Source organism: Brassica napus, chromosome A3 (genome assembly GCF_020379485.1).
Source record: "Brassica napus cultivar Da-Ae chromosome A3, Da-Ae, whole genome shotgun sequence".
Classification (NCBI taxonomy): Eukaryota; Viridiplantae; Streptophyta; class Magnoliopsida; order Brassicales; family Brassicaceae; genus Brassica; species Brassica napus.
The window spans coordinates 17,287,906-17,308,141 of NC_063436.1; the positions used below are offsets into that span (position 1 = coordinate 17,287,906).

General features: G+C 39.0%; 4 protein-coding genes and 1 non-coding gene across 5 annotated transcripts; 2 read left to right on the forward strand and 3 right to left on the reverse strand.

Annotated features, from left to right (window-relative positions):
• Positions 1–79: 79 nt before the first annotated feature.
• On the reverse strand, positions 80–9,895 carry LOC106390477 (proteasome activator subunit 4). Its single transcript, XM_013830945.3, has 35 exons — positions 9,600–9,895; positions 9,146–9,248; positions 8,938–9,050; positions 8,663–8,785; positions 8,428–8,529; positions 8,181–8,346; positions 7,789–7,905; positions 7,636–7,703; positions 7,434–7,535; positions 7,141–7,351; positions 6,772–7,005; positions 6,554–6,681; positions 6,287–6,404; positions 5,972–6,190; positions 5,714–5,872; positions 5,528–5,604; positions 5,228–5,436; positions 4,804–5,011; positions 4,639–4,718; positions 4,428–4,545; positions 4,184–4,354; positions 3,836–4,004; positions 3,720–3,763; positions 3,577–3,619; positions 3,349–3,494; positions 3,115–3,209; positions 2,131–3,020; positions 1,710–1,991; positions 1,516–1,611; positions 1,247–1,425; positions 1,074–1,155; positions 863–987; positions 673–765; positions 426–579; positions 80–296 (listed from the first exon to the last, which is right to left on the reverse strand). Exons 1-35 carry the CDS (start codon positions 9,758–9,760, stop codon positions 255–257), a joined length of 5,427 nt encoding a protein of 1,808 aa, XP_013686399.2. The 5' UTR covers positions 9,761–9,895; the 3' UTR covers positions 80–254.
• A 653-nt stretch (positions 9,896–10,548) lies between these two features.
• Positions 10,549–10,620, forward strand: TRNAD-GUC. The gene has a single exon. It is a non-coding gene; the product is annotated as a tRNA-Asp (tRNA).
• Positions 10,621–11,680: 1,060 nt separating this feature from the next.
• Positions 11,681–14,961, forward strand: BNAA03G32780D (uncharacterized WD repeat-containing protein C2A9.03). Its single transcript, XM_013830942.2, has 10 exons — positions 11,681–11,928; positions 12,293–12,481; positions 12,564–12,731; positions 12,837–12,923; positions 13,080–13,214; positions 13,313–13,423; positions 13,521–13,612; positions 13,693–13,798; positions 13,930–14,016; positions 14,106–14,961. The coding sequence occupies exons 2-10, from the start codon at positions 12,326–12,328 to the stop codon at positions 14,517–14,519; spliced, it is 1,356 nt and encodes a 451-aa protein (XP_013686396.1). The 5' UTR covers positions 11,681–11,928; positions 12,293–12,325; the 3' UTR covers positions 14,520–14,961.
• An 18-nt stretch (positions 14,962–14,979) lies between these two features.
• On the reverse strand, positions 14,980–16,790 carry LOC106390476 (WPP domain-interacting protein 3). The gene is made up of 3 exons (XM_013830944.3): positions 16,575–16,790; positions 15,714–16,469; positions 14,980–15,608 (listed from the first exon to the last, which is right to left on the reverse strand). The coding sequence occupies exons 1-3, from the start codon at positions 16,645–16,647 to the stop codon at positions 15,106–15,108; spliced, it is 1,332 nt and encodes a 443-aa protein (XP_013686398.2). The 5' UTR covers positions 16,648–16,790; the 3' UTR covers positions 14,980–15,105.
• Positions 16,791–17,307: 517 nt separating this feature from the next.
• Positions 17,308–19,565, reverse strand: LOC106395302 (L-ascorbate oxidase homolog). Its single transcript, NM_001316078.1, is given in 3 exon segments — positions 17,308–17,831; positions 17,909–19,018; positions 19,268–19,565. Coding segments are annotated over 3 exon segments (1,668 nt in total). The 5' UTR covers positions 19,519–19,565; the 3' UTR covers positions 17,308–17,524.
• Positions 19,566–20,236: the final 671 nt, after the last annotated feature.

The following is a 20,236-nucleotide window of genomic DNA, read 5'->3' on the forward strand; positions in this document are numbered from 1 at the left end:
CTGATTTGTTATGACCCCAACAAGCCACTATGTTTACGTTGTACGTTCTAAACACATTTGGTTGATACTCGTTCTGAAGTATATAAACCGAAACCAAGGTTTTTAATTTTTAAGATCATTCATTACAATCTGTTGGGCATAAAATGAAAAATAGTATATAACAAGTATAAGAGTACAAAGATGTAACTGTTTTGTCTCCTTGAAGTTTATTATTTTTAGTCTTTTGAACGAAACTGAATTTTCTCCAACATAAATCAAGCAAAGTACGATGACGAGGATGATGTGTCGGCCAAGACCTGCAAATGTGGGGACAGATTATCACATTATTTCTTCAATCTAAATTTATTTGATGGTGTGAAGTAATTATGTAGAAGTTTATATATTTATTTAATTGAGGAAAAAAATGCGAATCCCAAACACATTACCTCAAGTTGTTCTTCAGTGAAGGAGTCTTTTTGGATGTTCCATGTATCTGCATGGGTTCGCCGGAACTCGGCCACAGCTTTAGTCACAGTGGATTTCACAGGCGTAGGTTCACCAGCGAAACGAGCCAGTAAAGTCACATGATCCGGTAACCAGCTGAAACATTTGTAAAGACGTTTCAGATTATTCAGAGTATCCCAAGCTTTTAAGCTCTGCATCACACAATTTAATGTAGAAAAATGTTTGAACCTGGGCATGTCATAAGGAACAGACAGAACTGAAGCTACCAAACCAAGAACGGCTCCATGCACCGCCGCTATGGACTGAGTTGAACTTGATTTCCTGTATAACACACCCATTTGTTTCTTCGATCATATGCTTAAAAAAAAATCGAGGAGAACTTAAAGATGAAAATGCTTAAGAGGGAATAAAGGGAAACCTTCGGTTTCTTTTCCTTTGGATCGAGTTTGCCTCTGCATAGGATCTATCACGAAAATCTGCAGCAAAATCTTCATCTCCTCCTTTCATTAGACCTGCTAGAACTGCTGCAGCATGTTCTCGTACCTGAAGACCAGATTATATCATTTCATTAGTTTCAAGCCCTAAGCGCTTAATCTAACCAGATACAAGTACAAGCCCTAAGAGCTTGCCTCTACTTGGCTGTCAACAAGGAGCTTTTCCACTGTTTTCCATATCTTCTGTTTCTCCTCATGGGCGAGTATGAAAGTATGCCTAGCAAGAAAGGTTAAAGTAGATAAGCTTTGTTAATCAACAGCGCTTTTGTTTGTCACCTTGCTATATGGATCACATATAATTATATTACCTGTACATAAACGTTCTCAGATATGTCAAGGTTGAAGATCTTATCCGCCAGTTAGAGTCATCAGCAGAAGAAAGAATAACTTCAATGACTTTCTGTAGATGAGATCCTGGGAAAACCCGCCATTTCAGCAGCTCAAAGGCTGCCTTAGCTAATGTGGACAGATCTTTATGCGATGTTTCCTTCAATAGTTTGAAATAAATACTCCATGATTCCCAGCCATGGAAATGAAACTTAGAAGAAAGAAAGTCAAACAAATATAACGGTTATACCTGTAAGGATATCACCGGATAGAGGAATCCCGCAATTACATCTCCTAGAAATGAAGACCTCCCAGATTTGAAAGATGAGATGATGAAATGGAAGAGCTATATATAGGATTAAAAAAAGAGAGAGAGATTAGTATCAAAAAATTTTATTAAAGGAAGAAAAAGAAAATTCTCCCGGATATTAAGACAGCCAATACCGTTTCCATCCATTTAACATCATCTAGAGAATCGCCATTTGACTGAGCATTTTCCATATCTACATCTGCTGAAGTGTCCATACTATCTGATATGCTAGCTTGTTGAATGTTCGTAACAGCTTCAGACGCTCTTGCACTAATCAACTTGAACCAATTTTCCTCCTTAAGTTGGCTATCAACATCTGTTCTACCTTCTTCAGATGGATGTTTTTGTTGATATGACATCCGCAGCCGAATGTTGGAGCATAAAACTGAAAGAATTACCCCGATAGCTTCCCTTATCTGTACATAGTCACACAAAAGTAACAGACTTTTCAGAATTTTATTTTGACCCCTTTTCGATTGTCAAAAAACACTCAAATGCATGATTCAGCATGAAAACGAGGGGCAGAGATGAATAAATAAATGTGAGAAGTCTTACTTGTGCTGAGGAATGGGACATATTACGGATCAATTCATCAAGAAGCGCGATATGCAGCTTCACTTCTGATACAGGCATCTTTGGTGGAGATAGTTCTATCAATGCAGCCGAAAGAAAAGCATACCGCTTTGAAACAACAGTGGTGGTTGCAGTTGGTGGCAATGGTGCCACAATACAGTCTAAAATTTGTTGTCTCATCATAGGAATTTTCGTTCCTTGTTTCCCTTTCCCCGTGACAGCATAACGTATGCAAGTAGCCCACTCCGGTATGGATTCTACTGATTGGCCAAGAATAACATTCTGCAACTGAACCATTATCCAGCTATCCCACTCACTTTGAAGACCATTAACATCAGAGTGCAGTAAACCTGCTAATGTTTCAGCAGCAACACACTGTTTTGGCCTCTCCTTGGCGTTACAAAACTCATCTAAGGGACTTTTAAGTGCCAGCAACACAGGCACTCCACATTCCTGTGCTAAACGCTTGAAGATTCGAGCAAAACTTGGGTAGAATATATCACTTCCTAACAAAGATATCCAGCTAGGAGTTCTGGGCCATGAAGCCGAAAATTCAAAATAGAAACGAGTGATTGACTTGTCCGCCATGCTCTGGAAGGATGAACTTCCGTGATTACCTCTAGAGGAACTATCAGTGTCAGTGATATGAATATGAGAAAGACTTTCGAAAGTCTCCTTGAAGAATCCTTCCTCTTGGAAAATTTGGCTCAATGCTAAATCAAGGGACGAGTTGGCATTTTCTTGGGAAGACACAGGAGGTTGATCCTTGCCTTGCATCTTATGAGGTGATTCTTTAAGCAGCGTATTTAAAGCTGAAATTGCTAGTATTCTCGTCTGAGGAAGTTGACTCTTTAAGTTTTTCAAGAAGTGTCCTGGGAATAATAAACATAACCTTAGTTAAGAAGGAGAAGCTCAAATAACATGAAGAAAATACTTCCCATATCTACGACCAACTAATATCTGTACCAGCAGTTTCATTAAGGATTTTGAAGGAGAAGGCTGGGTCCATCCTACAGGACATAGCTAACAGAAGGAGCACTCTGTTAGCCATCAAGTTGTACCTGACAGAAGAAAAAAGACAAAAAAAAGCATAATGATTTCATTCCTTCAAAATTATGAATCCGAGCGATGGGGAACTCAATGTTTAAATAATGAAAATTATTTCCAATGAAAAATTTATCAATGGTAGAGTAGAATTACCTCCAATGCAAGCTAGAAGAATCAAAACTCATGGAGCTGATCTGAGAAACAAGATCTCCGGAAGTAGAGCCCTCAACATGGCTATCCAACGAGCGAAGTATGTTTCTAGACAGTCCCGCAAAGTGAATGTTATATTTGACAAAAAGCTGCAAGCATAAAAAAACCTTCAGGCAAAAACTCAAAGAAAGAAAAAGGCATTTACCCTAGTAATAAAGAGTGAGCTCTTACCTCAATAATTGCTTTTTGGGATTTCATAGATTCGTGATGAGAACTACAAAAGATTGAAAGTAAATCTTAACACCAACATTACAAGCATATTTGTCCTTGCCAAGAGATATAAGCAACTGATCTAGGAGATGTAAGAAGGTTACCTTGAAAGAATCCCAAGAAGAAAAGAGGAAAATGATTTTGGATCCTGGAGTAGCAGAACAAACATAAGATTTTACCATTGAAAATAGAGCAAAAACAACCAACACTAAATGTCTACCGTCGTCAAATGCTTGAGAACACTCTGTGAAGAGAGAATGCCACAAGAACCAAGGACTACATTCTCTGGTGCATCAGGATTTCGCAAGTTCTCACTAAGGGACCGAACACACTTTGAAAGCAATGGCGGCCATCTCTTTAACAGCTTCAACAAAGATTTTCCAGCAATCCTGAATACCACAATAATGCAAAGCCTAGTCAATTACTGCATTAAAGGAAGGGCCTTGTAGAAAAAAATACAGACGAAATTCTGGTTGAAGAAATTTAGACGAAATCCTTTCCCAAACTTAAGCCTATAACCAATTATTTACATACATATTTGAACCACAAATGGGGCAAAAGTACTCACACTCGAACAGTTTCATAATTGTGCAGGCAGAGGGTCAAAAGATCATCAACCAAAAGTGTCAAGGATGCTGGTGGAGAGAAGTTTCCATCTGTACGAAACAGATGATAAGACGATTGTGATGATCTCCATGTGTTGTGCATGTACGCCTTGTCAATGAGCGCCCATCTAGGCCTGGGAGACAAGAAGATTTACATGAAATTAAAATCATGATGTGTAGGTTTTCAATCAGGAAAGGGAGAATTACCTTCTCTTGCCCTTAGAATGAAACTCAGTAATAAAGTTCGCTGGGGGCTCCACAATAGCAGCAGATTCCAGTTTCCAAGCCTGCCTGTGATTATACCATTCATCATACTCCAAACTGCCTGCAAACACTCAAAGTAAAGTGTTATATCAAGAGAAAAACATGTAGCTAGTCAACTTCAGAAAGGAAGCGCGCCAAAGGCTTTCTGCAATACCATAGTTTCCCAGAGCGTCCATTATGCGGATTATTAATACCAGCAAGATGCTGTCATCTGATTTTTTCTCTAATAAGTATCTGTAAATATCACAACAATATTTTCAGTTGAACGCATATGCTTTTTGGAGTGAAGCAAGTAAAACAGCTACTGAAAACATATTACTTGCAGGCTGCATGGATGGTCTCAGCAGTTCTTTCTCGTATTTCAGCACTGCCAACAGAGGAACCTGATGCTCCAGCTATAAAGAACGGCAGCTCTTCGACCATATCGTGTTTAGGTGATGGCCTGAAATCAGGGAGGCAAGACAAAACACCTTGCAATGTAGAATCTATGCGCAAAAGAGTCACTTTTAGGTGTGTTTTTTCATCTCCTGCACCACAAACAGCGTCAATCAGGCACACACGTATAAAATTGTGGAGAAAACAAGTATGATACCATATATTCTGCCTTAATATTACAAATGCAATATATAAATGTCAGCCTTTAAGTCTAACATGAAACATGCCAAGCAGATCGGTATACGATTGCAAATATGCAAATATCATTGATGTAAGAATGAATCACACAAAGGAATTACTGAAATTACCTGCATCAGAGTGAATGTTTGATTGGCAAATTCTCAAAAGATCATCTAATGCTGACTGAAGATGAAGGTCTAAGAGCTCATTGGCAAACTGAATTTCCTCTTTGGTGGGAACATGCCACCTGGAATGCGCCACCTGCTCATCCTTAGAAGAAGCTTTGGTGCTTATCCATTCCTCCAAAGCAGGAGCAGCAGGGTGACGAGACAAACATCTAACAAGGATAGAAACATTCTGTTATATGAAGAGACAAAAAACACACACATCAAGATGTTGATGACAAGCGTTCTTGAGTTATTACGCACTTGTACTGATCCATAGGATAGTAAAGAATAAGACTTCCAAGGAGAGATCGAAGCAGATGATCCCCAGCTCCATTAACCTAAAGGAACCCATCAAATCATCAGACAACCGAGATAAAGTTCACATCACCAAAAATGGCACACATTGGACAAATTTGACTCCAGAGATGTCTTGTCAGTAAATAATACCTTCCAAGATGAGGAATTAAATGCAGAAGAGATAGCTTCGATGAAATGATCTTTATACCGAAGAAGTGAGCTGCCTGCATAAGTGATGGTAACTGACAATACTTTCAGCTGATAATCTATAGCTGCCTCAAGCGCTGGAGAAAGTGTCTGTTTGTCTTTCTGAAAAAGGGTGATAAAAAGACATAAGGGATATTTTTAATTCGCAAACTGAAGAGAACGCATAAACTTCGAACAAAAACTATTGACAAGCATAAATACCTTATTGGATCCAAGGGTGTCTGCACTTCCTTTTCCTCCAAACCCAGTGACAGGGGTGTCTTTCAGAGAAGATATAACAGCGAGGATCATTGGTTCAACAATTTGAACAACTGCTTCTTCGGGGTTCGAATGAACACAGGCACAACAAAGCAGCCCAACCTCGGCAATTGCACCAGGAAGGATATTTGTCCGAACAAACTTTGATATCTTTTTCAATGCCTGTTAGACAATTAGAGGTTAAAGCAAACGAGCAATCAAACTTCTCTTTCATGGAAAAGTATTAAGGGGTTTCCAAAGTAACAACGACAAACCAACCTGACTATATAGAGAACCAGACAGCCTTCCTAGTAGGATTTCAAGCATGCAATAGTAGTAAGGACCATCCTCAACCAAAAACGTTCCAGATGTTGCAGATGAACTTAGGCCTTCATTTCTGCACCAACAGAAAGTCTTTTATGTAATTGATAATAGACGAAAGGTCAAAATCAAATAGAGGAATATCAAATGCTGTATAACAAAGAAGAAAAGGCCACAATCATGAAGCGGAATTGTAAGTAATCCTGACTGTGATACATTACTCACATAACACTGTTGGGTTCCAAATGCTGTAACAAAGCGATCAAACGGCACAAAAATTCATCCAGCCACTCAGAGAAGGAAGCCATAGTCATGATTGATATGTCATCAGAACTATCATCCAAGACGGCCATCTACAGAATACAAGAATAAAACCCGATTAAAAAAACAAATCTTTTTGAACAATTAATGTTTGGGATATTTTCAAGGTTAAAGGAGCGTACATTGGAAAAAATGGATCCAATCAGCTGCATAGTTGCCAAGGTTTTAGGGGGGTCATTGGCATCCATTCCAAGCAATGCATTAGATAGAGAAATACCAATAAGATCAAGAAACACACTATCGTCCATATCACCACCAAGCTCTTGTTTAGCAGTTGACATGGAAGACTGCAGGATTGACCGGCCAGCAAATGCAACAGACATCATAGCAGTTTTTAACTGGTGGGTGGCAGTCGTCTGATACACACAAACATTTACTATGAAGTGAGTAGACTGATAGACGAGAACTTTTCTTTGACGGGGAAATCAAATAGACTAAAATAGGGATGAAAAAGTCAGGCAATATAAAAGAAGTGAATAAAAATTACAAACCGTTTCCAAAGCCAAATGGAACCGAGACGCCACAAAAGGAAGGACCAAAGAGGGTTCCACATAAGACAGAATGGATGTGGCCGCAGCAACGGTCTCGGAAAGATGTTCGTTCTTGCTATATTGACCACGATCGATCAACTTCAACACCACCTCAACAAAAGCTATCCTTTCCGGCTTTCCTAAACAGACCTTTGATAGACTATCTGGATTCCTGTAGGAATAGGACCTAAGCAAGAGCCTACCACATGCCATTATGATTAAATACAAAAAAGTAGTGACATAGATTTTCTTACTGCTGCTCTCGCTGTAAACGCTTTTGGAATGCTACTACCAGGTGGAGCAAAAACCGTTCCAAGGAATAAGTCCAACGGCCACCATTAGAAGGATGATAATACCTATATACGAAACAAATAGAAAAATAGTAAGTACGACGGTTGAAACCTTGCAGTTAGAGGAAAAAATAAACAATAGGGGTCACTATCGAAGAAAACAAACTGTTCTAAAAGGTTGACAAGTTTCTTGAACTGCTCATGTGCCGTACTTCCAGGTTTCAGAAAGTATACCTGAAACAAAATCCAGGAATCTCAACCCATAAAGATTTATTAGAGCAGAAGAAAAAAGTAAAATGAAATACTAAAATGAACTTACGATAGACTGTGCAATTGACTTTGATGGAGTCATAGTCCTATTAGGAAACAGAAACCTCGTGTTTCTGGGAACATCAACTGAAAAAGGATATGATCCACTTCCATTTGCAACAGGAACCTAAATACTGAATTAAATTAGAATTCCGTGTATGAAGAAAAAGAGAATACACCAATCTGGAACACACATCTAAATCTCATTTAGTTTCTGTTATTTTTATATTTCCAGTTGCCTTTTGAAGCATACCAGTTTTTATATCTTCCCTTTCAACAAATTCCATCCATTTTGTGAAAGCAAACATTTATATTTTTTCCACAGTAAAACCCACACAATATCTCTTGTCATTCAGGCTGGAAATCCAAAGACTTAACCATCACTAGGAAAACTTCACTCACCTCGAACATATTCAAGAATCTACTAAAAAGCATGGGCAAGTAGGACTCCCAGTCGATAGAGCTGCATTTTTTTATCACACGAGCTAGCACAGCTGCCCATTGACTGTTCCAAAATTGACAATTTGGTATTGAATCCCAGAGCTCTAAACAGTTGTTGATCCATTTTCTACAAGGTCAGAAGAAGAGAAATTAAAGACTTTAATTCATTCGAATGTGAGAGAAACAAGCAATAAACAGTTGTCCTTACTCGGAGAAGAAATCCTGATTTTCGGGGTTTGTGGGAAGGAATAATCTCACAAAGCCAGAGCCCTCAAACGAGGAATTATGCCAAGGATTTTCCAAAAGAGACCTGAAAGTGGGTAGAAGAAGATTTAAAAAGGTGAGCAGAACTATAGCTTATAATAGACTCTAATCACAGCGAGCAATTTAGCTACACATAAACTCTTAAAGAGCAGTACTACCATCTCATGCTAACAACTTACATGAATTCAGACCATATATCCGCCGCAGCCCCTTGTGGAAAAAATCTCCTACATGAACGAGTGAGAGAAGTGACAGCCTCGAAGTGTCGTTGTCTTAGCCTCCAACCTTCAGGGCCCGGGCTCCTATAAAGAGAGAAATTTTGAAAACATTTTAGCATGAAAATAAACTCCCAAGACATATAAAACAAAGCTAGCAAAAATTTCCCTTTCAAGAGTATCTAAGAAAATGGACCCACCACATCCCTATCCCCGCCAAGTGTTAAAAAAGGACTCACCTGCTGAAGTGTGCATGAATCAAGGTATCATACAAGGGCCTCCACTCAACTTTCAAAGACAGCTTCTTACGGTATTTGTTCATCAGCCTGACTAAAACATTACCCCATCTAACCTATTTCACCAAAACCCAATCATTCAAACGGTAAGCATAAAAAAAGGTAAAAAGGCAAGGGAATATGGAGCTCAATACGGTATTAGTTTCCGAACCTGTGCATACAACTTATCCTGAGACGAATGAAAAATCTGCAAGCCAATCTCCACAAGTTCAGTAACATCCTCCACGGCCAAATCACTTTTCGCTCTAACATAGCTGCAAAGGAAAAAAAAAAGCGTCATTAGACCATAAACAGCCACAGAAAATAGCCAAATGCATCATAATAAGAACCAACATACAAAACTAAAAAGCTACAAGAAGCAAATTACAATCCAATCAATCTGTATAATGATTTTAGTATGAATCCTTAGTCCAACTTTTGAAAATTTCACTTCAGTCCTAGTCGTCTACACATACCCTGCGATTCATTGGGACTGAGCTAAAATCGTCTGTTGATTTGATTTCATTTCATCATCATCTACGTATTCAAATCGCAATTCGAACGAGGAATAGATAAAAAGACTAAAATCTCCACGAGGTTTTAGCGATCAAATCGAGGAGACTCACAGCTCGATAACGGAGATCCACTTGAGAGTGGCGTAAACAGACTCTGGATCATCAGGTCGGTGAAGCTCCTTGACGCATCTCACGACTCGCGCGAACGACTCCTTCTCCTTCTTCGTCTCCTCCGCGACAGGCGGCGGTAGCCATCCATTGAACAGATGCATCTCTTCGTCTCAATTTTTCTTCCTTCCTCTTCTTCTGCTGGGACGATGAATTTAAAGCTGCATTTTAGATTTTTTTTTTTCTGTCTAGTTTTCTTTTCGAGCAAGAAAAATCACACAGGAGGAAAAAGCCAAAGAAAAGATTGAAAACAACTTGGCTTCCTTTTTCATTTTTTTTTAGGGAAATAATATATATTGTATTGACTTTAACCGTTGACTGACTACCGGCAACTGGCGTGGCAGGTATAATACCACTCCCCCGAACCGACTAATGATTATTTCCTGTTGACCCTTTAAATCTTGCCTCTATTTCAATTTGTACCCATATGTTTTGAAATGCGTGTTGTCACATCACATTGTCCAGTTTTACAGATTGAAACGATTTAATTTAGTCAGTTGTACTATCCACACCAAGTAACTGCGCCCAATAAATTTTGTATTTAATTCTGGCCGTGCTGGGAGACATACACGCGTAGATGGATATTTGTTTTGTCAAAAGGTGGATTATTTATGGAGATATTGTTTATGGAACTTAACATAGTCCACAATTTTACACATGCATGTAAGCATGTATATTCATGATGACGGTTTGTGCAATTCATAATTTCATATTGCAGTTTCTATTTGTGTTAGATTGGGACTTGATATTGACAAATAAAAACAGTTTTGATGATGAAAATTGAAGGCCAACATCCAACAGAATGTAATGTAACGTAAATGCATAGATACTGCACTATATTCCAGAAATAGTTACAGATTTTATATGGGTGGGTTGAAAAGATAACAACAGAGTCGTTGTAGTATAGTGGTAAGTATTCCCGCCTGTCACGCGGGTGACCCGGGTTCGATCCCCGGCAACGGCGTTCTTTTTTTTTTATATTTGGGCCGTTTTGAAGTCTCAAAGCCCATGTATGTGATCCATGCCCAATAATCCAAAAAGTTCAGGGACATCCGGGAACGATAAACCAAAGGAGCTTTTAAAAATCCAACAAGCGGCTAGCCACGTCCCAACTCGTACAAAGTGTCTTTTTTTTGCTAAATTTTGGAACTCGTTCAAAGTGTCAGAGTCTACAACAATGAAAGAACCGGTTTTCATTAACCTTGTTTACTACTTTATGCATTTTCGACATCTAAACGTGAAATATAACCAAGCAGTGTTGAGCTATTTTCGTTTGGTTTTTATATGTGCTGAAAATAAGATAGTTTTGTTTAAATAGTCAAATTATTCAAAGCTTTTTAATCTATGGGCATACATAATAGGAGAAGAGGATTTCTACCACGTACGTACTATAGTTTCTTTTTGCGCATCGCTGGGAAAAAAAATGAGTGATACATCCGAAGAGTATAGGAAAATGGTTTGCTTAGAGAGTTAGGAAAGATAAGTACCTAACCTTATTATTCATTACATTATTTGAATTTACATGTCGAAGAAGCCATATTATGATATTAAACATTCTTCTTGCAGCTGATTTGATATTGTCGGAGTTGCATCAACATAAAAGTTTGCAGTATTCAATCTACATGAGATAGTGAGTTGTCCGAGAGTAAATAGATGAAAAAAAAACCCGGATATTGTAGTGGATGGGACCATAACACTGTGATTTTTTTTTCTGCTGATAATATAAAGTAGTGTACAGTATAAAATATAAATGTCCCAAAGATAATGTTAACCCAAAAAATATCTTGAACAAAGACATACCTGTCCTCATAATCTAAGTCAAATTTACATTTTTGTTAACGTGTAGCCGGATCTAAGCAAGGGTGAATGCGTCATAATAACATATTTTCAAACCAAATCCTATTATCAACTTATCAAATTGTTATACCAAAAAAAAGACATCAAATTGTAGATATGGTTTAATTAATTAACCGGAACAATCACTAGATTTCAGATAACTTTTTAAAATTGAAAAATAAAATAAAAAAAATTAGCAAGGGAAACAAAAATAGAACCGTCCCTTTCCACTAATGTGTAGAGAGTTAATTGGGCTGTGAAGGAAGCAAGGAAGATAAATCTCGTCTCGCTCTTCCTCCATCTCTCCTCCTCTCTCTCTCTCGTCGCGTTTCCATCTTGGGCTGTTCTCCGGCGGCCGATCCCGTCTCGTCCCCGTAGATCGAATCGAAGAGCTGAACAATTCGTTCTAGATCTGATTCCTCCCAATCCTCCTAGGGTTTGTCCCTCTTTGATCTGCTGTTACTGTGTTAATGCTTGAATCGTCCTCCTATGTCTAAAATTTGATTGTGTGATTATGTTAGGGGTTTGTGTTATTGCGCATGAACTGGGTGAATCTAATTCTTTCAGATGTAATTTTTTTTCAATTTTGTAGGTTAGGTTTTAGATATTGAGGATTGATTAGTTGCATGTTTAATCCAATGTTTTTGTTTTAGGCAACAAGCTAAAGTTTACTACTCTTTGATGTGCAAAGTCTGTATCTTTATGCCTAGTTTTGGATTTAGGAATGTAGAGTTTTTATTTTATCGGTATGGTGGTTTTTTCATCTCGGAGATTTTAACTAATGTGTTTGATATACGCAGGTGCTTTTGTTTTACTACTCTGCTGAAAGGAAAATGTCTAATTACCAAGGAGATGCTCCGGCTGAGTACATTGAAGACGTGGATGATGAGATGGAAGATGTGGGGGATGATATGGATGAGGAGTTCCGTGCCGATGATGATGATGATCTCGCTGCTTCTGATTCTGATGTCGAGGAGTTTGACTACTCTGTATGTTACTTATCTGATTTGTTGGCTATGCTCACTTATCGTCTCTGTTTCAGCTTCTGATTTTGTGTGTTTTTTTTTTCAGAATAATAAAATAGCTGATACCTCGGCGGAACAAGCTCGGAAAGGGAAAGATATTCAGGGGATTCCTTGGGACAGGCTTAGTATTTCTAGAGAGAAATACAGACAAACTAGGTTAGAGCAGTATAAGAACTATGAAAATGTCCCCAACTCCGGGGAAGCATCCGAAAAAGTAAGGATTTTTTTTTCATTCTCTGATCCTCCGTTTATGAGTTAAGAGTTTAGGTGAACACGGCCGAAACTTAATGTGTGTCATTGTTTTATTGCGTGAATTCAGGTTTGCAATGTCACACAGAAAGGGGGACAGTTCTACGACTTTTGGCGGAATTCAAGATCTATTAAATCTACTATACTTCATTTCCAGGTTTTGTTTTTTTTTAGTTCTGAGAGTTCTTTTACTTCTTTGTACTAGTTGATTGTCTTGTTCTTTTACATATTGTATTTGACGTGGTTGAGGACATAACATTTATCTACTAATTAAATAGTTCCATCTGATCAACAATCTTTGTGTGTTTCATAGTTGAGGAATCTGGTGTGGGCAACTTCCAAGCACGACGTGTATCTGATGTCCAATTTCCTGCTGACACATTATTCTTCTCTAACGTCCGGAAAGAAGGAAGTTCTCAATGTTCGCGGTCATGTTGCACCATCTGAGGTTAGTTTTTACCAAAATGTAAAGTTGTACTTGATGCAACTATATTATTATAATGTGATTCTGAATTGCTCTTGTTTTTTCTTGATTCTTGCATTTAGAAACATCCTGGGAGTTTGCTGGAAGGTTTTACGCAGACTCAAGTGAGTACACTTGCAGTAAAAGACGACTTTCTAGTTGCTGGTGGATTTCAAGGAGAACTTATTTGCAAGGTAAGACTCTAGGTTTATTGATCTACGGATCAGTCACACCGGCTACGAGCATTTCGTTGACGAGTTATGTCTGTTTCCACTTTGGACATTGGTTCAGCATCTTGATAGACCTGGCGTCAGCTTTTGCTCCCGTACCACTTATGATGATAATGCTATTACCAATGCTATTGAGATCTACAACAAACCCAGGTTCTTGCTCGTCTTTTGCTTGAGTGTCCAGATAAAATCATTGTCACTGCTTGTAACCTTGTTTTGTCTTCTTTTCACAGTGGGGCCCTTCATTTTACTGCCTCGAATAATGACTGTGGAGTTAGAGATTTCGACATGGAGAGATACCAGCTTGTTAAGCATTTTCGTTTTCCTTGGCCAGTGAATGTAAAGTCCTTGCTTCGTTCATGGTTCTGCTTGTGATTTACGACATATAATTTGAGTTACCAAATCCAAGTGATAAAATGTATGTGAACTGAATCATCTAACATTGTTTTGTTTCCTATTTGTTGGTACAGCACGCATCCTTGAGTCCTAACGGCAAATTACTGGCTATTGTTGGGGACAATCCAGAGGGCCTTATAGTAGACCCCAACACGGGAAAGGTACATCCTGGTTCAAAGTGTGGAAACTAGTCTCAAATGGTTTACCTCGTGATTGATAATGGCTCAAATCTTTGGAATGTACTCTACAGACGCTGGAAACACTATCAGGACATGTGGACTATTCCTTTGCCTCGGCGTGGCATCCTGACGGATTCACTTTCTCAACTGGAAACCAGGACAAGACCTGCCGTGTATGGGACATCCGTAACTTATCTCAATCCGTCGCTGTCTTGAAGGGTAACCTTGGAGCAATCCGGTCAATCCGCTACACATCCGATGGGAAATACATGGCCATGGCTGAACCAGCCGACTTTGTCCATGTCTATGACGTCGCAAAGGGTTATGAAACAGAGCAGGAAATCGACTTCTTTGGGGAGATCTCTGGAATATCGTTCAGCCCGGACACAGAGGCGCTCTTCATTGGAGTATGGGACCGCACTTACGGCAGCCTCCTTGAGTATCATCGGCGCAGGAACTATTCCTATCTTGATTCGTTTCTTTAAGCGAGAAGAAAAGTAGACACAACGCGTTCAAGGAATAAAAGAGACCTCATACAGCAACCGGTGAACACAACAGAAGCAAACCGTAGATGTGTTGTGCAAGTGCTAGTAGTTAGTGTCTTTTTGTGTACTTTACCGGCTGATGTGTTGTATACTTATGTCTGGTCTTCTAAAGCTTCAAACTCGTTCAAGATGTGTACAGAAAGAGCTGGCTCTGTGGTGGCAAAGACTAGATGATGTTGCTGAATCTGGACCCTGGTTCTCTGTTTGGTCGCTTGTGAGTCTTTTCTCTTGTATTTGTGATTGTTGTAGGAACTCGAGTGTTTAAAGGTCCTTTTGAGTTGGTTCTGAGTTTAGAATGTTGGAGATGCTTTAACTATACTATGGAATCTCTTGTCCTTAATAATTCGAGAAACACCTTAATAATAGTAGTAAGTTTTCTCTATCTCGTAAATAGCAGTAATGAAATGAAATGCATATTTTGATACTGTTTCTTATGGTATATGTTCTGAATACTTGATTGAAAATATGAAGAAAACAAAAATGTTTTTGACAACACAACATGAACGATGAAATCTATCGACTGTTTTCAAGTTGGTGGTATAACTAAACGTGAAGCAGGAGAGCATTGGAGGACCAGTAACCGAAGTATGAAGACGAGCAAGATCAACTGTATCAAGAAATAGAAACTTGACTTGCATGTTTTCCCCAAGAGGTTTCCACGGTTTGGTTCAGGATCTTCTGTCAGAGAATGCACCTTACTCGGTTGTTGTTCTTCGAGTACTTGTAGTGATGGACTCAGAGATCTTGTGAGCACCAAGTGCTTAATTTCAGCTTCCATCCTTCTCCGGAAAACGCCTTCAAGTTCAGATTCAATCTTTGAGTATTCAAGTTCTTGGATCCTCGCTTCCTTTTCGTTGAGATCAGCTCTGGCTTCCTCGAGTTTGTGTTGGAGATCTTTTACCTTCTGCTTCAAGATCAGTACCTGTGATTCTGGGGATGATGACTTCTCTTCTCTACAATTTTCATTTTTTGGCTTGTCCGAAGGTAATGGTAGAGATTCCTTACCAAGCTCCTGGAAACTTTTAAGCTCTGCACATGTTTCACTCACATAGTTAGATTAGAAAAATCATATAACAGCATAACATGTGTCCTATAAGACATGCAACATAAGCAATTATGGTTTGTGTGCCAAACCTTTCCAAAGAGCATCATGCAAAGCTGCAAGGTTTCTTATAGAATCTGCAATTTGATCCTTGTCTGCCCAGTAATGGTTTTCCTCCTTACACTCACCATCTCCATCTTCATCTTGTTCCCCGTTTTGGCTTCTGCTATATGTTTGGACTTCCTTCCTCTCATCATTCCCTCCGTGGTTATTCGCAGCAGAAACTGCACCACTCGAGAACACAAAATCACTACTCCTCAAGTCAGACTCCACGCTTGAACAAGGCTTTTGGCTTGCATTCTTAATAGTATCCCTCCAGATCTTTCCTTGGCTACCTGAAACAACCTTCCCTCCTACAACATTCTTTGCAGCTACGGAGTTATCACTACCCTCTTCACTCTTCTCAAAACCTACACTAAACATAACACCCGGATCGGTACTAAACCCATTTGCCACACCTTGAACAAGATGATGATGATGCACAGCCATATTCACAGATCCAACAGAGCCTTCACTACTCTGCCTCGCTTCAACAGAAGACAAGTCCACATGTTTCAAAGGAGGATTCACCAGACCAGTCAACCCACGCTTCAGCAATTTACTACCTTCATCATCAGCAGGTGTAGTAGTAGCCTCGTCCTTCACAGGACCATCTCTTTTGATCCTTCTCCATTTCTTCAAACCGAATCCTTTTCTCGTCGGTGTTTCAGCCTTTAAACTATCAACGCTGTTGGATCGTTGAGGTGATCCAACACCTTCCACAGATTCAGGGACTGAATGATTCATTCCTAAAGGCATATAACGTCAATTCCAGTTCAACGATCATCCAGAAACTTGCAACAACAAAAAAAAAAAGCGAATCGAATGCAATTGGATAAAGCGGAAGAGCGTACCACTTTGAACAAAGAAGGCTTCCCTTTGAGAGTTGACAGAAGAAGCTAAAGAGTTTGGAGCATCAATGGTCATGGGACAGAGAAAGCCGCCGACATTATTGAGGTTTAGTTAAAATTATTACAGGAAGATCATACATGGGGTCCACATGACATAAACCCACTGCGCACAGCTGGCCGACCGATCTGGATTAGAACATGTTGTCGGAATTGTATTGGGAGACAAATTTTATATTATGATCCCAATATATTGGGCTAATAAGCCTATTAAGTTCTTTTCAGGCCCGTTTAAGTTATTTTAATTTCCTTGTAAAGTTTTTGTTCCTTTGGTTCATTTTATTAAGAACTTCATATGACTAGAATACAATTGTATGGAACAGCGTTAGGGCATCAAACATTTAATAGTTTTGACAAAGTTTTTTTTTAAAATACGAGATATGAGGGAAAAAGAAAAACAAAAACAAAACTCGAAAACAACTTCTCTCTCTTCAATTGGTATATTTTTTTTCCAAAAAATTGAATTTTACTAACATAATTAATTTATTTTAGTGTGTTAATATCTTAATGTTAAAAATTATTTTTGATGAATTCATCAATAATGATGCTCTTTAGCTGGTGAATTATGGAGTTTGGAAATTAGATAAATCTATGTGCTTATTTCATTGAAGATTTTAGATAAAATTACATAGGTGTTACAAAAGTGAGGAACAAAAAACGAAAGATAAATGCGTCTTTTAAATGAAGAAGAACAAAATTACTTAAGGTCTAAACGTACATACATTTCAATTTCATGTATATACGAATAAACCAGATACTATTTAAAAATCAATTTGTTAAAAGTAAAAATAATGAAAAAACAGGAAAGTAAATCGTGCAAATGCCTCTCATCGATCAAATAGACAGAATAATCGAAACTCTTTTTGTTGCACTGAAATGTATTGTTTTGTTATAACTTAGGCTCCAGCGTAAGGGTTGACAGGTTTAGGTGTGTTTTTGACGAGACCACATTGGAGGCTAGTCTCAGGCATGTTGTATTCATCTCTAAGTGATTTCTCTGGAGACAAGACACTAGCGTAAAGCTGCTGTCCTAAGTAACGCCTCTCGCTGTTCTCAGATCGAATGTTCCACATTCCACAGTTATCAAATGTGAGCAAGATCGCTGCCCAACACTTGGGGTAGACTTGGATTGTGTGTCTGCTCACTGCGTCAAGGAGGTTGTAGTTCTTTCTCTTCTCTGGGGTCCAAGTCCCTGGCTCAACACTTTATAAAATAAAAATTAGGTTAAACGAGAAGTTACTTGTGACGCAAGTTAGTATTTGTTTGTTTGTTTCACTTACGCGACGGCGAAGAAAGAGTAACCATCCAAGTGCCAAGACTGAACACTCTTCTCGTGATTCTCGAACACCACCTCAACGAAGGTACGGTGAGTGATGTTAAGAACGTTTGGCTCGATCTTGATGTTCTTGATCTGTTCTGGTGTCGGGTTATCAGTGATGATATCGTACTTAAAGACCTTGTCGGTAATACCAAAGTACTCGGCGAGCTTCAACGGAGTTTCGGGCTCTGTGTGGGAGACTCCGTTCAATGCGTACCTAAGCTTACCATCGATCTTGCCCTGAGTGTTCACGAGCTTGATTGTGCGTGTGATGTTGATCTTTCCATAGTGGTAGGATCCCTGAGGGTTAGGCCTAGCTGCACTTGCGGTCAAGTTCCACCTGAATGATCGGAACTGGTTCAACGACCAAGCCCATCCAACAGGACCAGCTGGAAGCTGTGAAGAGGCGGGTCCTTTGCCTCCTTCGTAGCGGAGAAGTCCCGTTGTTGTAATAACCTTCTTCAAGAACCTAGTGGATGCAACCATGTAGTAATCTTTAGGTTCTTGATTAGCGGCAACGATGGTACCATAGCACTGACCAACGTGAACGTCCAAAGAGTCGTAATCGTTTTGAAGAACGTGAGATCCTTCCATTTCAACGAGCTTCATTTTGTGATTCTGAATCCTAAAGTTGAGGGATGTCTTGATACCCACGTTACAGATCCTAACCCTGTAAGTCTTTCCAGGTTTCAAGGTGAAGAGAGGTGCATCGGATCCATCGCCTTTCCCGGACTTTCCGTTGATGACAATACCGTCTGGACGACCAATAGTACGACCACCGTCGAGGAATTTCTTTAACTGAGTGTGGCTCTTAGTGAACCAGTCACCGATGAGGACGGTGTAGTCATCTTCTGGATCAGCATAAGGGACTGGGATGAGGAGACGGCTGTTGACACGGAGACCACCGTATCCACCAGCAGCACGGTGCATACCAGTGGTCGGGTAATAGAAATAGCTTCCGATCTGATCCTTAGGCTGGAAATGGTATGTGTAGTTGGTGCCGGGCATGATTGGACACATGGTCCCTTGTGTCCCATCTTGCCAACAGTTCTTCCTGTGTTGGATACCATTCCTAAAATAGGCAAGATACATATTATTAAAAAATCAGTGTTCTAAAAATCGGTTTAGCGCCATATAACAAAACAATAAATTTTCTAAGGATCAGATCAGTTTAAAAAATCGGTTTAAATGTCCGGCACTAATTCTGTATAGAACATTTAATGATCGTCTATTGATTTTCTTAACATTGATTAAAACACATGCATATAAATCGAGAAATGCTGTTTGTAGATATTATTTTGGTTAAATTAATGATTATTACCAAGTGAGGAGGAAGGGTTCGTCTAGGTTATTGAAGACATTGATGATGACATTGTTGTTGGAGGTAGAGTTGATGTTAGGACCAGGGAACTGGCCGTTGATTAGAATGACTTGTTGTGGAACGCCTAGAGGAGAGGCGGTTCCATAGGTCACGTTCCATACATGGTGGAAGTAAGGGTCTTCTGCTTGGACCACCACCGTTGCAGCTGCGGCCAGGTAGAGACACGCGGCTAAGAGTTTAACCCCTCGCATATACAATTTTTATGTTTTTTCGTGGAGGGTATTAATTGATTATTGTTATTGGATTATGTTTTGAGGTTTGAATTTCGAGTTGTGGAAATGTTTGAGAGCATTTTTATAGGGATTGTAAGACGAATGTTTTCTCCTGCTTTTTCTGGTCTTGTTTGGGTCTCCTCTCATTTCGCTATTTTTTTGTCCATATTTGGGATATTGAAGGTCAACCACTCCCTATTTTTGGTGTTTAATTTTTTTTTCTATGTTTGGCTTTGGTTTCCATGTCTTTGAAACTTTTTTCTGTTTTGGATATTTTTGAAAAATTATGAGAGAGCCAAACTTTAGTCATATGATGAAACTTAAAAGTTATAGAGATATACAAGTCATTCTAATCAACAGCCAATTCCCTGTTCCAAGACCTCCAATAACAGTATCATAGTTGTATAAAACAAAAAGCAATTAGCTAGAGATATCTTATATTACATGCAAGTTGATGAGTAGTCTGAATAAAAGTTGACACATACTAAAATGATAAATAGAAACAAGTATACACTTGAAATTTCAATTGAGGACAATAATAGCTAAAGAGGAAATAACAGGATCTAGACTAGCAGATCCGTAGAGATCTCTAGTTAGATTGACCACGTTCACCATAACTTGCATGACCACGGTTTTATAGACCACTCTAGGATCAGTAGAGATCTTTATTTAGTTTTTTTTTTTATGTTGCACCATC

What these genes read in the sequence shown, in the direction of transcription:
- BNAA03G32780D (XM_013830942.2), top strand. Translation starts at nt 12,326, where the DNA reads ATGTCTAATTACCAAGGAGATGCTCCGGCTGAGTACATTGAAGACGTG. An exon ending in CTACTATACTTCATTTCCAG is followed by an intron (nt 12,924 to 13,079) that starts GTTTTGTTTTTT and finishes TGTGTTTCATAG; the next exon opens with TTGAGGAATCTGGTGTGGGC. An exon ending in AAGGAGAACTTATTTGCAAG is followed by an intron (nt 13,424 to 13,520) that starts GTAAGACTCTAG and finishes ACATTGGTTCAG; the next exon opens with CATCTTGATAGACCTGGCGT.
- LOC106390476 (XM_013830944.3), bottom strand. Translation starts at nt 16,647, where the DNA reads ATGACCATTGATGCTCCAAACTCTTTAGCTTCTTCTGTCAACTCTCAA. An exon ending in AGCCTTCTTTGTTCAAAGTG is followed by an intron (nt 16,470 to 16,574) that starts GTACGCTCTTCC and finishes ATATGCCTTTAG; the next exon opens with GAATGAATCATTCAGTCCCT. An exon ending in GCATGATGCTCTTTGGAAAG is followed by an intron (nt 15,609 to 15,713) that starts GTTTGGCACACA and finishes AAACATGTGCAG; the next exon opens with AGCTTAAAAGTTTCCAGGAG.
- LOC106390477 (XM_013830945.3), bottom strand. Translation starts at nt 9,760, where the DNA reads ATGCATCTGTTCAATGGATGGCTACCGCCGCCTGTCGCGGAGGAGACG. An exon ending in TTCTCAAGCATTTGACGACG is followed by an intron (nt 3,764 to 3,835) that starts GTAGACATTTAG and finishes CTGCTACTCCAG; the next exon opens with GATCCAAAATCATTTTCCTC. An exon ending in GTTCCTTATGACATGCCCAG is followed by an intron (nt 580 to 672) that starts GTTCAAACATTT and finishes CAAATGTTTCAG; the next exon opens with CTGGTTACCGGATCATGTGA.